Source organism: Rhinoderma darwinii, chromosome 1 (genome assembly GCF_050947455.1).
Source record: "Rhinoderma darwinii isolate aRhiDar2 chromosome 1, aRhiDar2.hap1, whole genome shotgun sequence".
Taxonomy (NCBI): domain Eukaryota; kingdom Metazoa; phylum Chordata; class Amphibia; order Anura; family Rhinodermatidae; genus Rhinoderma; species Rhinoderma darwinii.
This window is the reverse complement of record NC_134687.1, coordinates 34465551-34490839: the sequence shown is the minus strand read 5'-3', so window position 1 is coordinate 34490839 and position 25289 is coordinate 34465551. Positions and strand designations below refer to the sequence as shown.

The following is a 25289-nucleotide window of genomic DNA, read 5'->3' as shown; positions in this document are numbered from 1 at the left end:
CTCATATAAAACAAAAAGACAGCCAAGTGCAGGTATCCACCATCACAACCCTGGAGAGATCTGCAGCATCCAACCATCATTCCTATTGTAATTATGTGGCCATAAAAACGGTAAAGAGCACAAAAAGGATCACAAAAATAAAAAAACAAAAGTGGGTGTTAGGAAATTGATGATGGGGGACACAAAATAGAACCCGGAGAGAAGGTTTATTTCCCATCTTTACTTGATATATAAACCAACTCCAAGAGGAATTGATCACAAATAGATTGGCAGATTTCGGGCTCTCTTCCCGGAAGGGTCTGTTTTTTTTATTACAAGTTTTATATATTTATCTAGGAGGGTTCAGATATCCAGTAATACGGCTAATAGATGATGGATTAAAAGGAATTTAATTTCATGTCTCAAATACACACAACCTTTGGTTTTGTCCTACTAGGGCATGTGGGCATCATAGAAGGAGGTCCTCCACTCAGGATCTATGTGTCAGACCAGCTTTCACGCTGGTGGACCCAGTTCATACATGTATTACATAGTCAGGCATTCATTTGAACAGCTGGAATGTAATACTACATTTTTCCTGTGGTGGCCACTGCAGAAGAAAGGTATGGCTGGCTAACTTCTGATATCAGTTGATTGCTCGGGGTGATCCTCTGATCGCCAGGCCGGCTTCAGTTTGAAAAGGGGCTGTCTCAAGGAGAACAACCCTTTAAAATTACTAAAATATAAATACATTTTTTTTTTAAAAAGCGAGCAGACCTTCTTTGGAGTAGAGATATTGGAGCGGTCAGAGCTGACGCTATGTTTTGATGTGGGACTGCTAGGTATTTCTTGAGGGTCTGGGAGCGATCGCCCCTCCACTTCTGCAAGCATACATTCCTGGTACAGGTGAGACTTCAGGAAGCGAGTGTAGCTGTCAAATTTCATAAGGTTGAAAATCTGAAAATCAATGAAGGAAAAAAAGTTAAATATTTAATTTGTTGTTTTGAACCAATTCCAGGTCCAGAAATATAGCGATCACAATTTCATGGCTATAATTTTTGGACAGAATTGTCCTGTTCTGATGATGGAAAGCAACAACATTTTAGTAACAGGACCAAAAATCATAAAATAAGGTAATAATTGTAATGTAGAAAATTAAAAGGGTAACTAAACTTTCAGAAAACTTCTGACTTGTTATAGTGACAGGTCAGAAGTTTTGATCGGTGCCGGTTCGAGCACGGAGACCCCCACCAATCACTGAAACAAAGCGGCAGAATCGCTCGGGTGAGCGTGAAGCCGCTTGGTTTCGGATAGGCTTTCCTTGGAAAGCCGATGTAACAGTGTACAGACTTAATAGAAAGTCTATGGGCCCGTACACCGGCTTTCCGAGAAAAGGCGATCAGAAACTAAGAGGCTCAGGACTCACCCAAGCGCTTTTGCCGCTTTGTTTTAGCGATCGGTGGGGGACTAAGCATTCGGACCCCCCCCCCCCATCAAAACCTCTGACACGTCACTATGACATGTCTTTCTTTTCTGAAAGTTTAGTTACCCTTTAAGTTATTACACTGCTGCCGGAGGTGCTGAAAACCAAGAGACGTCAAACAACTGTAGGAATTAGGATCTAAAAATTACGGCAGATCTAGTCCACACAGAATCATTGAGGAATTCCTAAAAAGTTTTTTTTTGTTTTTAAATACACGATAAAGAAATTTCAGCCAGATACAAACAATATGCTTCCTGTTCAGACCCATAGGGGGCAGTATCAAAATTGTTATGGTAAGTCAATCTACTTTGTTAGACCATTGATTTATAGAACTTGAAATCTGACTTTTGAGCCAGATATGTGCTCATAGCAAGTGTCAGTTCTCTTCCCCCACTCCGTTTGGCGGCTAATACAGAGAATTATACAGCAGGGGGCGACAAAACACAGCAGAAAAATTCCCAGGGTAAAGAGAACATAAAAATTGTGCTCTATCCTGGGGTATTAGGCTATGTTCACACGGGGTATTTTGCCGAGTTTTGACGCGGAAACCGCATCGCAAAATTCGGCAGAAACGGCCCGAGAACGCCTCCCATTGATTTCAATGGGAGGCGTCGGCGTCTTTTTCCCGCGAGCAGTAAAACTGCCTCGCGGGAAAAATAAGCGACATGCCCTATCTTCGGGCGCTTCCGCCTCTGACCTCCCATTGACTTCAATGGGAGGCAGGAGAAAGCGTACTTCTCGCTGTTTTATGCCCACGGCGCTCAATGGCCGCGGGCGAAAAACGGCGCGATAATCGCCGCGAAAATCGGCGTGCAGGGAGAGGAATATCTGCCTCAAAGTTCCAAATGGAATTTTGAGGCAGATATTCCTCCCCCAAAATACTCCGTGTGAACATAGCCTAAGAGTACGCACACACGTAAAAGGATTTGTCGTGGAATTTCCACAGCAAAATTTGCACGTCTTGCGAGGATTTCATCCCCTTTACATGAAAAAAGGTGAAATCTGCACGTGGATTATATATAAAATAAAAAAAAAGTAGGTGGACATACCTGGAGCTGCTGTTCTTTGAACATATCGGGGTGTGGAGCGTTCAGTATGTCATCGGCCAGTTGAGCCTGGCTGTCAATATTTACTGGTGTAGTTGCTTTGCTGCTCAAAAACGTATTGAATATTTCCCGAGCGCGGTACGAAAGCTGCAAAAATAATATAGAAAAAATAAATAAATAATAAAAAAAAATAAAAAAAAAATAAAAATCGAACAAAAAAACCATTAAATTCATGAATTAATATGTATTAAAAAGTCAGCCAAGCTGGGGCGGAACCTGAGGAACGAGGTTAAATGTGCCGCACAGTTTTATAAAGTTGAAAGACATTTCTTTGTGGTATTATTTTTAGGATGATCCAATGTTTATATTTTTCTGTATTTAATTTAATACAGTCGTGTCATAACAATAAAATCTGTAATATGGTTATGCACAAATATCATCCATTGTGTAAGCAATCTACCTCATTTTTGTCATGAGCTGGAACACGACTAAAATATTCGCAGGACTGCCAGAACAAGATGTTCTCCTCGCTGAATTCTTTCTTCAAAAATTCCTGCAGGGAACAAGACAACAGAAAATGGATTACACTCCGATCTGTGCGCACATATATCATCCTCTAGTATATGGTAAGGAGTGTGTAATATCAAAGTAGTAAGTAGGGAAATGAAATCTGAGAACTTAACATGGAGGTAAATATGGACCAATCAAAGCTCAATCTAGTCCCATGTGGGATAAACCCTAATAACTTTGTGCTAGACACCCTTCATTTGTATCCCCTGTATCACTGTAGCTTAGACAGTAGATGAGAAAGAAGAGGGGGCAGAGGGAGTGGAGTAACACATGACTGCAGGATCAGACTACACAGGGTTTGTTTGTAGTCTGTAACCATGGAGACACTCTAAATAAAGCGATTTATAAAAAAATAAAAAGAAAGGATTTTAAATATTGGTTGTATAAATGTACAAACCCTTAAAAAAGTAATTTTTTTCCTTCAGTTCAGACTAGTATATTTAACAGAAACACTTTGGGCAAAACTGGTAGGACCTGAGGGGTAGGTGCATGATACAGGGATACAACATTGAAGAGAACCCCCAGATTGTTCCTCTATAATAATCTGGACACCTTTTTTTGGACGTTCTAGTGCTAGAGAGCCGAGCACTGTAATCTCTGGGGTAACCACAGATCAAATGCTCATTATTCCTCCCACAATGCATTGCACAGCACCCACTGGCCGTCTGATCCTGAATCGAAGACCCCCCTGTCCTAATAACTAGCCCTTGAAATCTTCCTCTTTCTATCTTCATGATTTTTGATATGGCGCGGAGCCTGAACCGGAATACACATCGTGAACTCATTATTGTAATTTCCATTACTCCACACTGATTGCCAGACAGTTTCTCTCTTAATAAGCCACTTCAGCAGCAGCTGTTCCACTCACGGCTTGAAGAGAACTCCGCAATTATTTTGCTTGATCGCAGTTCCTTTCAACCATCTTGCCCCACCAAGCCCTCTACTTGGCAGTTCTTCACTTATCCTTTGAGCACAAGTCTGGGCTTTATTTCATGCCAACTGGAACTTTATTTATAGGTTTAATGGGATAATATATAAACGGGTTTTCCACGCACGGACAACTGATGACCTATCAACAGGATAGGTCATCAGTATGTTATCCATGGGGGTTTGACACCCGGACCCCGCACCGATCAGCTGCTTCAGCCTCCGGGCACCAGACGTCCATACGGGAAGCAGTTGGCTCCGGTCACGGAACAGCGGAATCTGCTACCAGCTCCGACAACTGCATACCCGTCATAACATTCCGCGCCTGGAGGCAGCGGATCGGTGCGGGGTCCGGGTGTTGGACCCCCACAGATCATATGCTGATGACCTATCCTGTGGAGACATCCGTGCGGGTACAACCCCTTTAATGACTTTTTAAACAATTTGGACAGTCTTCCAACATCCCATGCCTATTGCCTTGCAGAAAATTTATTTGCAGAACTCATCCCACCCTGACCACTATTACGTGGATCACTATTTTACATTTTTATATTTCTTGCCTGACAGTTCACCCAAAGTTGCACAGCCAAAGTCAGGTCTCATATGTGACACAGATCGAGTTACTAACCGTGAAATATCGAACACCAACTGGATCCTGGAGGAGACGTTCGAAAGACACAGCCCAACTGGCTACGCGCCGCTCTCCCAGTCTCCGGCAGCTCTGCACGCTGGGCAGGCTGGCATTGCTGCTCAGGCTGTTCTCGCTGACACATCCTTTTAGATCAGTGCTGTTGAGTTCTAGTAGAAAACACAGAGGAAAAAAATCATGTACAGTGTAGGCAGTCCATTCAATTAGACATTGAAGATGTACATTGGCAATAGCCAACAAGCTAAACATGAAATCATCATATAAACCGGCGTTATACAGGGCAGGATTTCATCAGAACTTGCTAAAAGGTACAGTAGGTAGCAGGATAAAACATGATTTGGTTAATAATTCTGCGTAAAATTCACCAGGATCGGACCTGAACGCCTTCTTCGTGCCATATATTACTGGTCACCAACGGTCTTCCAATCCTCAAAACAATGCCCCCAAGAAATATTAGTTCCAGCTAGAAAATGTGTGTCCTTCACTGCACGATGGGTTTAATCTGCTACCTCTACATGATCGCGATCACACATTTGATCACAAAAAAAAAGGGCACCCCTAGTGATGGAATGGGGACCACAAAAATTTGAGGTTTCAGTAGATCCACGATTGGACAACCATCAGGACCCCGGACTTTCCCAATAACAGACGCTTAGCTCACCCAAATCTGAATGTTGCTTCAATGGATCAATAAACACATGCATTGATTAGACCAACCTGTTTGACCCATTGTTCGTCCATTAGCAGCCCCCCACCCCCCTTAGTCCCATACCATATCTTTAGGGGAACTTGCTCTATGCTCATACTGTGCTTTTAATAAACAGTTTATGATCATAACATTGGGGGCACCTTAATGTCATTTTTTAAATATGGGATACTTGGCTTAGAAACATTACGAAACACTTCTCTAGACCAGCATTTCTCTACTGCAGTCCTCAAATACCCCCAACAGGTGACGATTTAAGGAAATCTCATAAGTAGAGCACATGCTGGCGGTAAATACCTATGGCCTGTTAGTGGTACTTGAGGACTGGAGACGAGGATCTGGCCATCGACATATCCCGTGCCAAGCCTTGAAAGTATTAGTTTAAAAGGTTACTCCGTTCACACAAGAGGGAATTGCCGAGGAGTCTGTATATGAAAAGACAGCCAATATTCTGGAAGTCAAAGCGCCCACACCAGAGGCCAGATAAATGACCTAGCGACATTTGACCTGGTAAGTGAAACATTTGGGGGTGCGCCTGGCAAAATGTTCAGCTTTGCCCAGATTCAATAGTAATAAAGCTGTCAATTCTATGATCATCTATAAAAAAAAAAAGAAAAAAAAAAAAAAAAAGAAGGTTCATTGTATACTTCAAAAAGCTCATAAAGAACGATCAGAATCCATTCACAGCATACAGAGAATATAAAAGTAAATGCGGTAAGGAAGATACAAAACCTTTCACATTTCATACAACGAGAGGGATCACACCCTCTGGCAGCCAATACATTTTTTTTTAAAAACAAACCTGTAAATCTTTTCATTTTAGGTATGTGCAAATATTATTCTAGAAAGGTCGCAACTATATGACAATCACATGTGCTATAATGGAAGTATAAACACATTTTTATAACATATAAAAGCAAATAATTCAATAAAAGGAAAATTAAAATAAAATAAAAGTGTTCACTAAACCAGGCACTGTACTGTAATCTAATGTACAGCAAAAAAAAAAAAAACCTACATCGACGTCTAAAAAGGTAAATTAAACAATTTACAAACTTGGTCTATTGTCCTTACTTTTGATTTACGGAAAATTATACATTTTAGCCCAGCGCACACGTCTGAGAACACACAGAACATCGCACACAAAGTATTATAGGTCTAAGCAGAGATATGCCACACCTATATATATATATATATATATATATATATATATGCCACTTCTTTGCTCGCTGCATAGTGATCTAACACATGGGTCGCACCATTCTGACAGCAGGCAATCAAACCTTCACACAGCCCACAAGGCTGAGGATTAGAAGCTTGTCAGGATAATTGAGCCTCCCCCTCTGCGTTGTGTGTGCGGGGCGGCAGTCAATGGGCAATCAACGTGACTAGAGAGAGGAGAATGTGCCGCAGACCTATCATTATGTTAACACGCCATGTGCAACAAAGCGGGCCTTCCACAGGCGAGCACATTCAGATACGGGCAGGAAGGCCTGTTATTTTCATTATTGTTTATTTAATACGTGCCAAGAAATTCTGCTGTGGGGAGGCGTCGGGCAAACGTGCTCATCCTGTAAAATATACATTAGGCTGGGTCTCAATAACTGGAAGGGTCGGTGCTTACTAACTAACTTACAGCCAATGAAACAGAACCATTATCGCTGCATGAACCCAAATTTGGGAGTACAAACGGACGTGAGGATTTGTGCAGATGGAGACCACATTAAGCGCTTGTTTTTTGGGCCTATATATATTTGACTCGTAGGACACCGTTTAGGAAAATCTACTATAGTCATTTTTCAGAGTCGGTAAGCACAAATTGTAAAAAGTGGTCACAGGCATTGGGGGACTTACCGGACCCAGATTATTTTCTATGGCTACCTTTAGACAAGCCCAAATAAATACCCAATACTAGAGAGCAGAGAAAATGACTATTGGCCAATACCAAAGCCAAAGTAGTTTATGTAAAGATATTTCTCAGAGAAAGATCTTTGGGTTATCAATTTCATCGGTCATGATTAGATTAGTTAGAATCTGTAACCAATTAGATTATGAAAATTTTGGCTATTCATGGATGAGAAGGAAGTCACATTAGACTGCCAACAGTAGCACGGACTACAGAACAGGCCAGCCATCGTCTCCTTAATTTAGTGTCTACGGGACGGTCTAAAACCAAAGGCGGTTAATCTGGATTCCGCACATAAATTTTGATGTTCCCGCTGCAAGAAGTGATGGGTAATGTAGACTGCCTAGACCAGGTAGAAGACCCATCCAAGATGCCAGAACCCTGAATATAATCACGGCCACAAAGAGTCCAGGGACTGTGGAGGGGTAAGAATTGCAATGTCAAAGTCAGTTCAGCACTTAAAGGAGGGGTCCAAGGAACCGTAAAAGAGGAGTTCAAATCCACCAAATTATCATTGCTTTGATATAATTTATAGAAAATGTTCTTATCTAATTTCATTATCAACATTAGAGCCAACCTACAATTGGGCCTTGGATTTTTACCGAAGTAACATTTTTAAAAAAAAATTCTTAATTAGCCAAGACACACAAAAAGACTGAAGCTAAACACACAAAAATACAAGTGATGGCATCCATAGTTGGCATACAAGTCCAGCTTGGCTCTATAATTGCACGCAGATTCAAATTCTCAATTTAGATTCTGTTTGTCCTTATTTTTATGTCTTTCTCTCCAAGGCGTGCATCCAGCAGACCAAAGAACCGCAGACGTGACATGTAGAGGAAGCCTAGGAGGAAGAAAGTCAGGTTCGAGAGTTTGTTTCCAGACCAGCTTTCACTAGACGTCTTCGTAGCTCCAGTCCTTTGCTCCTGGGTTTCTTCTACATGTCTCCGGCTGTGCGGTACGAGGACCCCTGGCTTGAGATGAGATGTTATGCTCTAGATCTGCCAGAACAGAGCTCTTGGCCGCCTTTACACTTGACACATGCTTAATATTACCAGGCTGTGACATCTACACATCTCACAGACGTGACAACGAAGAGGTGCTCAAAGCCAAGGAGGAATATGATCTGGACTAGTGCAAGGGCCCGGTAACAGGATATCAAAAAACAAGGCATACTAAATTTTGGATTTTTACATAAAGGAGCCCAAAGAGAAGATTAAAATGATGCCACCAACCTGGGACTGGTTTATACCACCACAGCAATTTTAATCTCAGGACAAGAGAGCATGACATTGGGATGGGGGGGGGGTGTTTTAAGCTTTGTAAGAAAAGGATGGGGTAATAGACATTGGGTATTTTAGTTCTATTGAGATAACGGGATAGGTGGCCACCACACAACTCCAGGGGCAATTATCCAGAAGGAAACAATGGAATTGGATCGGTTTAAAATTGGCTGATCCTTACAAAAATGTCAGATCTATGGTCAGCTGGCCAGTTTTAAATTGGTCCTCGTAACCTATTTATCTTCGTATGGTCACACCCTTTGGGATTGAAAGTAGGATCAACTCTCTCTCCTTTTTGTTCATATCTGGAACCGATCGTGGCAGTCAGCGGAGGAGTGTGAACATGGCACCTATTTTCCCAGTTACTGCGCATAGGGCGAAAAGTGTCAATCAGCGGCAGGGGGGCGGGGGGGGTGGAGGAGTGGTGTAAATATATGAATATACTTGGTCTCATACTTGCTGTTCTGGGCGGGCGCCTCAATTATAGGTTCTAAATATTCAATAACTATTTACCATTAACTAATAAGCGATAATACGCGGAAATCACGTGTCTGTCACTTCTTTAAATTGCCCTCAGACAGGGCAGAATAAATACCTGACCGATCTGCTTTAAATGTGTTACATGAACAGCCCATAGAATTCAATGGGAACTGTGTAATGCTTTATTTCCTCTGTGGTGGCGCTGCAGGGAAATTGAACACTTGCTGCCACCGATTACAGCTAATCAATACAAGACCCCTTGAAAAGGGTTGTCCACTTCGGACAATTCCTACTTGTTAGGAGTGTCCTCTGACAATAGGTTGATCAAAAAATTTTGCCCTGCTGGAATCCCCAGCGATCAGTTGTATTCTGTGGGGAAACTTGGAAGTGTTCAATTTCTCTGCAGAGCCACCACAGGTGAAATTAAGCACTACACAGTGTCCATACAAAATCAATGGGTTTTCTGTGTAATGCAGGACAGGACAAGTCCTCTAGTGCGAACGACACTCTTTGTAACCACTTTGCACATGAGAATCCTGAACAGAGGACGCCCTCTATTAACTCAGAATTCCCTGGAAGAGTATATGAAATTGCGATTTCGAAACGGGTTAACCCATTTAAGGAAAAAAGGCCGAGATCAATTATTAAAGCAATATCTGGATTCTATAAACTCAAGTTTCAACCAGGAATAATTTCTTAAATAATGTGAAATCCCACGTTGTGTTGGGGTTCTGTGCCGGATAAAAGGGAGTATGTACACATGTATATTATAAGCTTCATGTCCTTTAAGAAAAGCATTATATGGAGAAATAAGACCCTTACTCAGTACTAAGGATTTTTTACAGTACAGAGAAAGCAGATTCTATATTTGTAACCTATGCTGACAGCTGGGATTTGATTTACATTGGTGGGAGCAGATTATTTTTTTGAGGAGTTGGCAATTGCCTACAGAATCTGTCTGATCGGTTATTATAACATTATTCATGTGCGGTTTCCTCGCTCTGCTCCACCAAAAATAGCTTTTTTTTTTCTCTCTGACTAAACATGAAATTGACGTTTTCTCATGTGCATTTAATGCTGGATGATCTACATCTTCAGAACGGAGAATAACCGCGTTATCTTATCTCTGACGCACACCATAGATTTTATCCCAGATAAGAGTTTGCTAAAAGCTCTGTAAGATATCCAGTAGATAATCTGTTTCTGCTTGTCACATAGTTCACGTCGTCATAAATACCGGTTATAATGGTGGTTACCGCCGTCAGTCACCTTCATACGAGAACCCGCCTGCGGTGTCATACATTTTTCTTGCGAGTTACATAAAGCTGGTGGTGATCAGGAAAAAAAGCTATTCCGCAGATTATTATTATTATATTTTTGGTCCAAAAACTTTGGTCCAAAAAGTTGGCCACGAATAGACACTTAAAAAAAATAAAATAAAAAGGCTGAGCTTTTTGGTCAACCCCTTTCGATTTGTTGTTTTAGGGCATATAGAATAGAATAGGTCCCCCAACCTAGAAGGAGCAGAGAGCAGTTATTTTGTGAATCACGTAGCCAATATTCACTGACCGATTATTTTTTTTCAACATGTCAATAACTTTTTTTTCTGTCAAATACAATTATGAACACATTAGTAGTTCTGAACAAGAACATCCGCAACGTTTCTTCCCACAATAAATACATTCGGCTCGTGCTGCAGTGCGCAACTGCGTGTCAATGTGTAGCCTTAGGCCTCGTTCGCCATCAGCGATCGCCATTCTATTCTGCTCCGTCAGAGGAGCAGAACATCGGAAAAACCCAACACGCTGGTTCCACCGCACCATGACCACCACTGGCGGTTGATGGAACCCATTTGCCTTTAATGGGTTTCCATGGTTTTACCGGAGACAAATGCGCTATTGTTTCCAGTATTCTCACCGGATCTGTGACAGAGGCCCCAAATGGAGTCTCCAACTTAGATGTGAACGAGGCCTTACACTAAAAGGGGTTGTCTCAGGAGGACAAATCATTCTCTAAACATGGCTACGCTGGTGATTTCCACAGGTCCAGCTGTTGGAATCTTTAGCTAGCTGCCATCTACAGGGAAGCTTAGGTTGGGCATACATGTCCGCTGCAGGGGAACGGTATTACACGATGTACAGTCAGGTGATTGGCCAACCATGGAATTCATGGACGGTCAGGTCTGCCACAGGGTTTGCCTAGAAATAAAAGAATCTGTCAAGCAGAAAGTCCTGCTCATGTTGGGACTGCGATCAGATGTAATGGATGCTATAACACCTGACTTCTATATGTAAACCACCAAATCCTTCTCTGCCGATCCTCCAAAAGGGAACACCTGACCCCGTACCTTTCTTGTAAGAGGAGTCATGGAGCAGATCAGGTGATCACTCTTGGACAATCCATAGAGAGCGATGTGTTATTTTATATGAAGTTTACACTATTGTTAGTCAGGTAAAGATAATCACCGGTGACAACAACATACATCTCCCCATATCTCAGCTTCCTGGACTGCTGTGAGAACGACACGACAGTCCAGTGGCTAGGTCCAAAAAAAGAAAAGCGGACCTTTTTTTCTGATCCTGGACAACCCCCTTTAACGGAGCGTCATGTAACTGTCCCCGGGAACCCTTTAATATTACAAAAACATCCTTGTACCTTTTAGTCCACAGAGCGGACAACGCTTGCTATATATTTCATCATACAATTTCCAGGACCGGCACAGGTCGGAGAGCCTGAGCAGAATCATATTCATGTTTTATTATCTGGCCAGCTCCATCACTACGATATCCAATTCTGCAAACTTTCTTTTTATTCCCAGTACTAAATTACAGTCTATTCTGATGCTCCAAATTCTATTGGTTTCCTTACACTAGGTATATATGATGCCGGGTGACCACTACTGTATACAATTCCCTCTGAATAGTATATACCTACAGTATACACTTATGTATAGCTACTCCCTCACTAATACTCCTCTGTCTGCGTGTCAGTCTACACTGCAGTTCTGACATTCTATTCAAGCATCAAGAAAATCAGAATGACTGTTTTCCAGGACATGGACTTACAGGAGCCTGGAGCAAAATAAAAAAAAAATGGACAATCCTGGATTCCCTAATGCGCTTGAAATGGTTCTCCTACTATTCTGATGGTTTTACATAGCAAACACAGTACTACACTTCTATACAAGATACCAATGAATAAATACAGATGTAGCAGAGCCAAATGGGTTTTTTAGCCCGTTGGGGCTGCATTGTTTTTGCATAGTGAGTTAAAATTATGCAGCCAGTTTACCTGTAGTCCTAACCCTAGATAATGCACGTCTATCACGAAGTGACAAACTCAGCCCTACTACATCTAAACGTCATGGTTAGCGAATAGTATGTCCACACACAGAGTCTCCTGTCCAAAGCCAAATGTTCCTGGAAATAAAAAGTCCATGACTATGCAAAGAATTAACGACAATGTATTGTCATGACATGGTAATGGGATGTCGCATCACTGTCAAGCTGAAGGAAAACATTATATATCGTCTCCTGCCCGGATTAGGAAGAGTTAAAAACGCGTGGTCATGGAACAAGTCTGGGAATTAACTTGTTCTGTAAGGAGGAAAAAGTCATAAAAGTCTTCACACAAACCACAAAAAAGTGAAAAGTAAGTGCCCCCGCCTGTGGAGGAGAAGACGGCGCAGCCTTTTACCTGGGTACAGCTGGTAGGAACCCGTGTGCAACCTCACCAGATACTTCAAATCACTCACAGAGAACCAGCCATCAGAATCCATGCCCACTTCAGCTGCTGATTCCCATAGCCCCGCGGGTACAGTCCCTGGTAATAAAATGGCACATTGTTCCTCGCTGATACCGCCGCGTTACAGACACATGAATTTAATTTTCCTGCAATATTCGCAGCCAGTCTTGCCGTTTGGACAAATTGATTCTCCTCCCCCCCCCCCCCCCCCTCCATAGCTTGGAGTGAAAACCGATAGTACGCTCAACAATGCAACACGGGAAGGCTACTAAATAATTGAATAAAGCGGACCTGTAGCCTGCCGCAGATAGAGAGGCCTCAATTATTAAAGCCACGGGCCGGCGCAGCCAACAGGAACAGAAAAAACAGCTCAAGAGATAACTCAGAATGACTCCTGATAACAGCTCTACCATATACCAGCCCGAGACTGGAGCAGAGCTGAATTTATCAAATGCAGCAGAGCCGAGTTGGTTATATGGTCCGTGGCGATTTCACAGTGTTTTATATGTGGTTTTACATAGGACTGCAGGTAAATTTATCGAAAGCCACTTTGCATATAACATTGCAGCCGCAGCAGTAAAGTGTAGGTCGCAACAAGAAAACGAGTCCTTGTGAAAAGGAGCAAACGAGTGCCGATCAACGATCTGTCTCATTGATCGGCGCTCATTGTTAAGGTCAAAATGGGCCAGTGTTAAAAGGACCCTAACCCAGCTTTCCCAAAAACAGATTTCCAGTTGTTGTTTTTTTTAGAAAACGGGACAACCAATTTGGCTGCCATAACAGATCTTACAAGGGTTGTCACCCAGCTTTCCCGAGTCCTGAACAGAAAACCTGCCTAGTTATAAGTTATTGGACAGGGTCTTTGTAACTTAGTAGTTTGGGAAAGTTGGGTAACTGCTGGTATGAGAGGTTCGTGGTAACCCAGCTTTCCATGAAGCAAATGTAAGAAATATCTGAGTACTAGGGTGCAATTCTCCCATGTAATTATAAATATTGGATGAGATTGGAAACATTGGCTTGCTTTTTTTTCCCCAGTAACAGCACCACCCTTGTCTATAGGCTGTGTCTGGTATTGCAGAATTCTCTTGAATTGGGCTGAGCTGCAATACCAGACACAGCCCATGGACAAGAGTGGCGCTGTTTCTGAAAAGAAAAAAAAGTTCCTCTTCTCTAATTTCATACACCTCGTCTACGTTTTATTTCCTCCTTCGATTTAGTATAGTATCAGAGTCTTATCGTGTCCCTCAGGTGCATTCACTTCACTACATATTCAGGAGGTTTTCCTGAAGAAGCCCAGGATGGACCGAGGATGGTAACTCAATGTCAGCCTCCTTTTCCTGCCTCAACCTCTAGACAAAAAACGACACGGCGAAACTTGACTTCTAGAGATGGAAAACTCACCGCATCCGACGCCAGTTTTCCAAGAACTCCAAGTAAAGTCCTGAACCTGGACCGGAGCCATGTGCTTATGATTAAATCTAATCTCCATAACACCGCAGATATTCACTGCCATGAATTACAAGTCAGATGTGCTCCGTTTATATACAAGGTTTCATTTCCCTTCTTTTTATTTTTTATTTAATGAACCGTCATAGAAAAATAAACGACAAATGTAAATTAACAAAATAAAAATAAAAATATATATATATATATGAAATACTAAGGCAAATTCTGTCATGGCTCTTGCTAAGATTACGTATAACGTTGTGGCCCCTATTCAGACTGAAGTCCCAAAAATTATCAGGATGACCACCTCTGCTAGCCATATACATACAGTCCCTTTAAGGCCCAAGGAAAAACAAAAACAAACATATATAATTTTACTTCACAATGGAGGTTTCGATCGAAATCTCTAACATACTACAAATAAAATGACAATTCAGACCATTTGCTTTGAAGAAAAAGTAGCACTAGTCATATGCATGATGTCTAGGGTTGTCTAATGAGGGGGGGGGGGGTCGACTTATTTTCTCAAAAAATAGCACCACTCTTGTCCATGGACTGTATATGGAATTGCAGCTCAGCCGTAGTCAATGGAGTGGGGCTGATGCAATACCAGAGAGCCAATTGGTAATTCCCTTAAAGGACCACATAAGTCATTAACCCTTATGACCGGGGGTGTTTTGGACCTTCATGAACAGAGTAAAAGTTCCCTTTTTGGAAGGCTGCAGTCTAGATTAATTTTATTTTGGTTTCTCAGGTTATCCCCAACATTTTTGGATTCTCTTTTTACAGGACACACAGGGCTTTCTTATTTCAAATAGGAGCCAATATTCATTTAGTATTTTTTTTTGCCCAGGGATAATATCTTATATGTTCGGAGTAACGTACAATCTGCCCGACAGGCACATATTAATGCCTGAGCAACGGACGTTAAAGCAAAGCATGTTTGTGTCACGCAGAACGTATAAAATTGGTGCATGCCGGTTCAGAGAGGTGTGCACTTTTTTTGGGGCGGCGGGGAACAGGGCTTTGTTTTTCCATTTATCTATGAAACTTATTTTTTTTTGCTGTGGGGGTACAGGATAGCAGGGCACACATGATCTGTGTGTTCCCTGCTTTCCCTATACAGATTACGGATGACAGGGATTTAATGGTAACAGCCCATTAGGTCACGGTTACCAGTGATACGTATAGCAAGGCATGGAGAGAAGACACAGATTACATCTTCACTGCATGCCTCCAAGTACCTTCTGCACAGGGAATCCCAGTGACATCATTACTGATGTCACAGGGTTCACCAGCAACCGCCCGAATGCAGACACAGCGCTCAATATCAGTACTGTTAGTGACATGGAACTGCCGGAGCGCGCGGTGCCATCAAAAGACACCACATAAAGCAACGGGTTTCTGGCACAGGGACCCGTCCATTCACCCATTATTTTTTACGTGGTGTAGGCAGGAAGGGGTTAACCAAGTTTTAAAAAGTCAACCCATGATGAACTGACTTGTGTGTTCCTCGCATGCCTCATACAACAGCGCTATTGTATGGGAATCTGGAGGGGTGATACTGTAAGCCAACAAACCAAAAATGAATAAGTTCTTTAATAAAATGAAAGGCTCACAAAACATGGACTGAAGACGTGCGGATGAAATCTGAAGTTGGTGAGATACCTGCATATTCAATGGCCTTCCATAAAGGTTTTTTTTTTTAGACTAATAATAACGGCCTATCCTTACCATAGGTCATGAATATCTGATCAGTTGGGTCTAACTCCGGTCACCCCCGCCAATGAGCTGAATGAAGGGGCCGCATCCCATTTAATGTTTACCCTGACAGCGCCATACATTTGGCTGTGGTAGTGCCGGGTACTGCGAGTTCAAAGCATGATACAATATATAGATCCACACGAATGATCATTGAGAAAACAGTCCCATTACGAAGCGAGCACTAAACCTCGGCCGGGTTCATATATATTGTGCTGCATTCCTGGAAGTCCGTATTGGTCACAGATTTCATGGTGTCTCAGCAGAACAGAGAAGTGGTGTGTTCAAGAACCGGCGTAACCTCGGCAAAGTGTGTGATGGGTCAGACTCTACTGATAAGATAAATGTACTCACAAGAGCCAAAAAAACAAACAAAAAAAACACCACAAGATTTTGCTGTCTGTGCAGTCCTAGGAAATAGCATCGATATCTAGCAGAACCAGTGTGTTCACATGACATCAGTATGGTAAAGGGAAAAAAACCGTGATATTTGTAATAACTAATTCCCTATATTTTTCCTTCATCACTGCCGCATTATAAGACAATTTAAAGGGGGTCTCCATTTATCTTAGGTAATGTATCCCTAGTAACTGGACTCACACGATTCAGGTTTAACTCAAGGCTGGATTGGCACTGTGCTGACAGTAGAGAAGGGTAAATCAAGACTGGGCCCATAGATTTCTACAGGTACTGTGTTACGGAGCCGTAAGGTGGCCACTTGCATCAGCTCTAATGCCAATTGCACACGACCGATGTGCCACTCGGGCCGTTTTTAACAGCATCCGAGTGACACCCAATAGTCTTCACGGATCCGTTCACTTTAGCGGGTGAATCGGGTCCGTGAAAATTGACCCGATTCTCCGATCCATGGAAAGATAGGACATGTCCTATCTTTCCACGGGATCACTGGCGGGACTCGGCCGGCGCACACGGTCATGTGCATGAGGCCTTAGACAATCAACAATGCAAACACTAAAAATGTATTTGATCTGACCATTAGGGCAGATTCACACGAGCGTTGCGTTTTTGCGCGCGCAAACAACGCAGCGTTTTGCGCGCGCAAAAACCATTTGACAGCTGGGTGTGTCATCCGTGTCTGGTGCGCGGCTGCGTGATTTTCGCGCAGCCGCCATCATAGAGATGAGGCTAGTCGACGGCCGTCACTGTCCAAGGTGCTGAAAGAGCTAACTCTTTCAGCACCCTCGACAGTGAATGCCGAACACAATATCGCAAAACCTGTAGAAAAAAAAAGAAAAAGTTCGTACTTACCGAGAACTTCCCGGCCGTTGCCTTGGTGACGCGTCCTTGGTGACGCGCCTCTCTTGACATCGGGCCCCACCTCCCTGGATGACGCGCCAGTCCATGTGACCGCTGCAGCCTGTGCTTGGCCTGTGATTGGCTGGAACGGTCACTTGGACTTAATTGTCATCCCGGGAGGTCAGACTTGAGGAAGAAGCCGGGAGTTAGCGGTAAGTCAGAACTTCGTTTTTTTTTCTACAGGTTCATGTATATTGGGATCGGAAGTCACGGTCCATGGTGCTGAAACAGTTTAACTCTTTCAGCACCATGGACAGTGACTATCTCCTGACGTCGCGTACCGATAATTTTTTTGCCGGGTTCGGCCAAAACGAGTTTGGCCGAACCCGGTGAAGTTCGGTTCGGTTGTCCGGCTTCGCTCATTGCAAAGACACTCCGTTTGGATGTTCGGAAACAGAAAAGCACGTGGTGCTTTTCTGTTTTCATTCATCCTTTTCACTGCTGTTGCGCGAATCACGCTCGTCCCACGGAAGTGCTTCCGTGTGGTGCGCGTGATTTTCACGCACCCATTGACTTCAATGGGTGCGTGATGCGCGAAATACGCAGTTATTGAACCTGTCGCGCTTTTTGCGCAGCAGACAAACGCTGCGCAAAAAGCACGGACTGTCTGTACTGCCCCATAGACTTGTATTGGTCCATGCGTGCCGCGTGAAAACCACGCGGCCCGCACGGACCGAATACAGGCTCGTGTGAATCCCCCCTTAATGAGATAGAGATGTTATTCCACGTGCCCTGGCAGCATATTATAATTTCTAACCAGTAATATACAAATCACCAATTTATAGTAAATGCAAATAATAACAAAAAACATACAAGTCTATCCTCAGGAGAAAAAAAAAAAGTTCAATAAATTCTCCATCTTTAGTTTGAAGAATTGTTGATTAGAACTGATTATAAAGTGGTAAAAGTACGATCTGCTAATCAAGGCGGGGGAAAGAAAAAGTATAAATTATCCATTTTATGCGACAAAACATCTGCTATCATTTTTGAGTACATTTATGCGGAAGCAACTTCATTAGGAACGCAAAAAAAAAAAAAAAGATAGATGCAATGGCTTAAAATCATAATATATTACCATACTACCATAAAAAAAATGAAGTTAAACAGCAGCAATCTTATTGAATTTTGTAGGTTTCCCTAACTTACAATCTACTAAAATTAATAGGACCACGCATGTGTGCCCACCGTGAATGGGTAATAGCCCCTCGTTAGGAGAGGTCATTCAGACGATGAATCCATATCTGCAATAACTCTATGCAATTTTTCTTGTAAGCGCCTGCCTTCCTTTTCCACGACAGGAAGTAGCTGTCTGACAGTTATCATGGTCAGCCATATTTGCTCTTGTGGGGCATTTTGTGTCATCCAGTGACCATCATCGCCCTTACCCTTCCACTCTAAGCTCCACCTGGCAGTCAATCATAGGCTCTATTCACATTGGTGTATTCTTTTTGATTGAGCATAGTACAACATATTCAGTGGCGCTATTTTTGGCAACAAAAACACTGCAACCCCAATGAAAAACCCATCAGATCCTATTATAAGTCAACGGCATCCACCATACAGGTCATGGCTCTGTGACAGCAGTGTGAACAAAGCCCAGAACTGTCTGATCACTGCGACACAAAGGGATAAAATCAATATTTACGACAATGTACCTATAGGACCCTCTACCCACAACTTCGAGGTACTCTGCTAGCCCTAAGCTGGTCCGGTGATTGATTGGTTCCACTCCTGCTAGATGTTATCCAGGCAGACACAATGGAAATAGTTGGACATACAATTGCTATGGGGAAACAACAACAGGGAGTGTGACTAGACACGTACCATGGAGAGTAGAACTGTCAGATAGTTATTCCAGGGTGTAGACACAGGTCAGTGGTGACGGAGGTCTTGGTGGAATTGGAAATGAATTACAATGGAATAGTCGTGAGAGTAGTCAGACGACCCAAGGAACGGATAACATAGGTCAGGCACAATCGGGACACGGTACCGTGGAGATGTATATATAGTCTAGACAACCCGGTGATCGAGTAACGGAGGACAAGTAGGATCGGGATGCGGTAGAGTGGAGAATCCAAAAGAGTAATCAGGGAAGTCAACATTTGGGGATTTAAATAGGCCGCTTCTAACTTTAATTTGACGGACAACCGCATGCACCATCTGGCATCTCGGTCAGCACTGCCGTAAGGCCGGATTCAGACGAGCGTGTGCGTTTTGCGCATGCAAAAACCGCAGCGTTTTGCGTGCGCAAAAGGCACTTGACAACTCCGTGTGTCATCAGTGTATGATGCGCGGCTGCGTGCTTTTCGCGCAGCCGCCATCATTATGACACTCCGTTTGGATGTTTGTAAACAGAAAAGCACGTGGCGCTTTTCTTTTTACATTCATTCTTTTACTGTTGTTGCGCGAACAACGCTTGTCCCACGGAAGTGCTTCCGTGGGGCATGCGTGATTTTCACGCACCCATTGACTTCAATGGGTTCGTGATGCGCGAAAAACGCCTAAATATAGAACATGTCGCGAGTTTTACGCAGCGGACTAACGCTGCGCAAAAAACACGGACTGTCTGCACTGCCCCATAGACTTGTATTGGTCCGCGCGAGCACCACTCGGGCTGCACGGACGCAAATCACGCTCGTCTGAATCCAGCCTAAGACTCATGGTAACGGCAGCTGGGAGGCAGAGGAGATGGTTCTGGAACACAGGCAGGCAGGCATAGTACAGAGCCATAGCGAGAGGACCCTCTCCTCTCCCACCCTTCTTAGGGTATGTTCACACGAGGGCGTCCGTAACGGCTGAAATTACGGGGATGTTTCAGCCTGAAAACATCCCCGTAATTTCAGCCGTACCGGCATGTGCAGGCGCTTGAACGCCGCGTCAATTACGGCCGTAATTAGCGCTGCTATTCATTGGAGTCAATGAATAGCGGCTCCAATTACGGCCAAAGAAGTGACAGGTCACTTCTTTGACGCGGGCGTCTATTTACGCGCCGTCATTTGACAGCGGCGCGTAAATATACGCCTCGTGTGAACAGACAAACGTCTGCCCATTGCTTTCAATGGGCAGATGTTTGTCAGCGCTATTGAGGCGCTATTTTCGGGCGTAATTCGGGGCAAAAACGCCCGATTTACGTCCGTAAATAGGCCGTGTGAACATACCCTTACTGTGCAGAGACATGCCTGAAAAACCTGTCCTGATATCAGTCCTCAAATTATTATGTGTCCATCTGGGATAGACCAGAGCCTTCATTTTAATTTATAACCTGTAAAAGGTTTATTTTTCTTTCTTTTTTTTTTTTTTTAAAACAAATTGAAAAATAAGTAATGCTGGGAAATATAGTTCAGCAATAACATTAGTGAGGGAGGAAGTAGCTAACTTCTCCTACTTGGGATTTGATATTAAACAATATAGCAGGACACCTGGGACACAACAGCAAAAAAAAAACGGTTTTCTTCAGTTCTCTGGAAATATGTATTGGGTTTGTACCATCAAAAGTCTTGTTAACCAATTTTCATCAGGGGTGCTCAAACTTTTGCACGTAGCTGTATCAATTCTATTACATGTTTGCTACAGCTGGTTGGTTTTCCTGAACTAAAACCAAAATGATAAAATACTTGACATAGAAAAAAAAAAAAAAGTTTAAACTTTTGCAAGTATTTGGAAAAAGAGAGGATGCGCTCAGCATGATAATTCGACATGCTGAGCTGTTCTACCAAATTGCTTTTCAAGGCTCAAGAGATTGTAACCTTGAGTTAGAGGAGACCTCATAACAAGACTGCGCATCTACGCCATCCAATTCATTCTGTAGATTTACTGCAAGGCAATATATTTTCGCTATGGTGTCTGGCAGCATTACAAGCTATATGCTCATAGCCTGGTGTCCAGTGGTTCCCTGTCAGAAGCTACGAAATAATAGGATGACCACTGGGCAGCCGCTGACTGGCAGTACATGTGGAACGGCGCCTGAAAAGTAAGTAATAAATCCAGCAGTACATGTAAGGGTATGTTCACACGCAGCAGAAAAATACGTCTGAAATTACGGAGCTGTTTTCGCCTGAAAACAGCTATTGAATTTGACGTTTTTGTAACTACTCGCGTTTTTCGTGGCATATTTTACGGACGTTATTGGAGCTGTTTTTCAATGGAGACAATGAAAAACGCCTCCAAAATTGTCCCAAGAAGTGACATGCACTTCTTTTGACGAGCCGTCATTTTACGCGCCGTCTTTTGACAGCAACGCGTAAAATGACACCTCGTGGGAACAGAACATCGTAAAACGCATTGCAAGCAATGGGCAGATGTTTGTAGGCGTAATGGAGCCGTTTTTTCAGGCGTAATTGGAGGCGTAGAAACGCCCGAATTACGTCTGAAAACAGTGCGTGTGAACATACCCTAAAAGGTAAACCAGAAGGCACGTACCAAACACTGCAGAATAGCCACTCCATACTAAACCAAGAAGAAGAAAAAACAAACAAAACGCACAACACTTACCCAACCAGCAGAGATAATTCCATTACAGAAGTACATCGATAAAACGGAGTGAAAATGTCATTGCTGGGTCTAAACATACAGAACTAGACAGAGAAATCCAGACCCAGCTTAGTCTTTACCCAGGAAAAACAATAAGGACACGGCAGCAGAAACCAGGTAGAATAAAAAAATTACCGGCACATGAGGCCAGGAGTAGGGACTTTGAACAGGGCACTGCCTAATGTGAGTGGACGCCGGACCAGACAGTTGATTAATCCGGCGTCTAAGTACTCTAGCAGGCTGCTGACCGACTGCCCAGCCTGGAAGCAGGTGAGACGGACACTCTAAAGAGAGCGTCAGTCAGGTGTGTGGATACAATGACCAGTCAAAACGACACAGAATCTAGTCTACGGGCTCATTCACACAAGCGTGATTCTCATCTGTGTGCTGTACATTGAAACAACGCACAGCATATGGCCCCATTGATTTAAAAGGGAATGTGTCACTAGAATTTATTTTCTTTTTTTTCAGTTAGTATATAAATGATTACACATTGTTCTAATTTTTTCACAAGTTAGGAAATATTATAAATTAGATTCTAATTTATAACATTTCCATGTGCTGGTCACTAGAGGGAGCAATTCCCCAAATTGCAGCATTGGCATTTGGTAAAGCAACCTCATTGCTTTATGCTGCAAATTTGGGGTAGACACACTCGCTCTAGTGTCTTCACACAATCCCCCCTCCTTTATCCTGGCTAGTGCCAGGAGACAGGAGGGGATTGAATGTTCAAACCTCCTACACGGTGTGCCGTAATTTTTTGGGCGAATGCACAGTGTAGTAGGCTTACATACAGTGGTAATCAGACAGTATAACACGAACAAACACAAACATAACTTACCTGCTCCTGCCGCCTCCGCTCCTAGTCCTTGCGTCTGCGCTGCCTTCAACATATGGCTGGAAGCCGCGACCGGAAGTTGTCATCTTACTGACCGGCCGCGGCTTCCGGTCCACATGAAAATGGCGCTGGATGTCGCTCTACCAAAGACCTTCCTTTTGGTCTGTGTGGGAGCGGCGCATGCGCCGTTCCCACACAGACGGCGTACGCTATAGTGAATGGAACGGCTCCCGTTGGCATTCTCTATGGGACTGTATGTGCCGTATTCCATCTCTGTATGTGTCGTTAATCGACACATAGAGATGAAAAAAAAAATGGCAGCCTCCATAGAGAAGAAAAAGAGAGAAAAAAGTAAAAAAGTACAACAAACACACAAATAAATAAAATTTATTTTAATGACATACTAGAAGCAATGTTATATAAAAAAAAAAATTTCGTGACACCTTCCCTTTAAATGGGGCTATTCACACATGCGTGAGTTTTTACGTACCTAGCCGCCCATTGAGGTCAATGGGTGCTTGAAAACCATGGACAGCACACGGACGTGTGCGGTCCTTGTTTTACGCATCAATTACATTGAGAAAAAAAAAAAAGAAGACGTGCTTGCGAGTGCGTGAAAAACACAAGTGGTTTGCTCCGGTCACACGGAGCTATGGATGGGGACGAGCGGTCGTTACTCCGATCGCTCGTCCCCATCCATTATCATCATGCCGGCAGCACGTCTCTGTTTACACACCAAGATGTGCTGCCGACAATAACATTTCAGTTTTTTAAAACGATACGATCAGCAGATGATTTAGCGTTTGCTCGTTCCTCTGCTGATCGCTGCCCTGTTTACACAGGACAATTACGAGCGTTATATGAACCCTTGTCTGCCCAATAATCGCCCAGTGTAAAAGGGCCTTAAAAGGGGTATGACAGTTTCAACAAATAAAAGGGTTATTCTTTGTATGATGAAGATACGTAGCGCTCCAATATCCTCTCTGTATCAATACCTCTGTTTGCAGTCATTCAATAGGAACCTTCATTGTTTACTCCAGTGGATAAAAATCAGTTGTGGTCATGTGATGGACACACAGGTGCACGGCTCGTTACAGGACAGCTCGGATATCTGTACTGCAATCAGTCATGCACCTGTGTGTCCCTCACATGACCCGGATAGATTTCCATCCACTGATTATAAACCAGTGACGTTTCCTACTGAATGACAGCAAGCAGAGATATCAAACACCATGAGGAATTGATACAAAGTATATTGGAAAATGGTATCACTTGTTATTATACAAATAATAACATCTGATGTATTTGATGAAAATATAACACCCCTTTAAGCACTCAGGGGCTTTTGTCATATACCCAGTCCAGTTCTAAAGAAACGTAGGGTTAAAATTTAAATTTTGCGCTACAAATTTTAACAAACACACAGGACAATTTTGGTGTACAGAACAATTATTACATGTCAGGAAGAATTGTTTATTTTAATGTAATCATTCACGATTTAAAAACCGTATGAATCTGGTTTACATGTAGTGGATCTTGCTATGATCTGATTGACAAAGTCCAATCCCGGCAATAACCTTTATGTGTCAGATATTATGCAGAATAAGGCCGAGTTCCCACAGCAATTTTGGGCAAAACGCTGTAATTTTTGTGGAATTTTTTTCTACGTTTTTAGCCAAAAATGCTGCAGCCAAACGTCAGCTGAAAGTCTATTGTAAAGTATATTAAAATATTACACGCACTACCAAAAAAATAAAAACTGTATTTAAAAATAAAAAATGCTCCCATCCCAATATAAAAAAAAAACGTTGCATAAAATTACCAAATCAGAGGATTGCCCTGCGTGCCTGTAATAGGGAGACGGTAGACGTATTGGACAGACATCTGGCACTGCTTATCTCCCTGGAGCCAAAGGCTTAGGCATGTTAAAACCCAGCCCTGTAGCCCCCACTTTTATCGGATTATCATTGGAATCAACCCAAACAATCTTATGTCTATCACATCTTAAAAAAACACCTGTAATGGTGGCCATATTGGTGGTCACCCGGCCTTCTTAGAAACGCATATCCTAAAATTACATTATATTACATCAGGATATACCTGGTCACCTAAACTGGCCACAGATGTACCAATTTTTTTGGGATAATCCAACGATAAACTTGATTCATTCTCCTAGTTTAGCCTATGTTACTCAAACAAATTGGGAACCAAACGAAATCCATAACACGGTTTTGGAAAATGAATCGGTCATTACAAATATTGGGGGGGGGGGGTCATTCACAATCTATCACTCGGCCGATTGTATCATTGGGTTTATGGTCTATGGATTGCGAACGATGCAAAAATGGAGAGCGTCCTGCGTTAACCATTTACTTGCCAAGCCAACAGAGAACCTATAGAGCAGGCTGGCAGTATTTATGGAGTTAAATCCGAGAGCAAGTAGAACGCAGCTGTAGAGACGAGATGACTGGGAGACAATAGACAGCTATGCTGCGCTCTCTTGCAGTCTATAGGACTAGGACTTGCTTGTCCCCACACGCAGAGGATTGGGCTGGAGGGTATGGAAGACCAAGGACAAGGTGTCTCTATAACTCAACTTTCTCCGCTCGTCTACTGTACAGTAA

General features: G+C 42.9%; 1 protein-coding gene across 1 annotated transcript in view; it reads right to left on the bottom strand.

Annotated features, from left to right (window-relative positions):
• The window catches only part of RGS12 (regulator of G protein signaling 12), a 149736-nt gene that overhangs the window by 28067 nt on the left and 96380 nt on the right, over positions 1–25289 (bottom strand). Inside the window, exons 5-8 of the mRNA XM_075857435.1 lie at positions 4634–4803; positions 2969–3061; positions 2512–2655; positions 757–936 (exon numbers count right to left, since the gene is read on the bottom strand). Coding sequence (XP_075713550.1) covers positions 757–936; positions 2512–2655; positions 2969–3061; positions 4634–4803 — 587 coding nt within the window. The remainder of the gene's footprint in view (positions 1–756; positions 937–2511; positions 2656–2968; positions 3062–4633; positions 4804–25289) is intronic.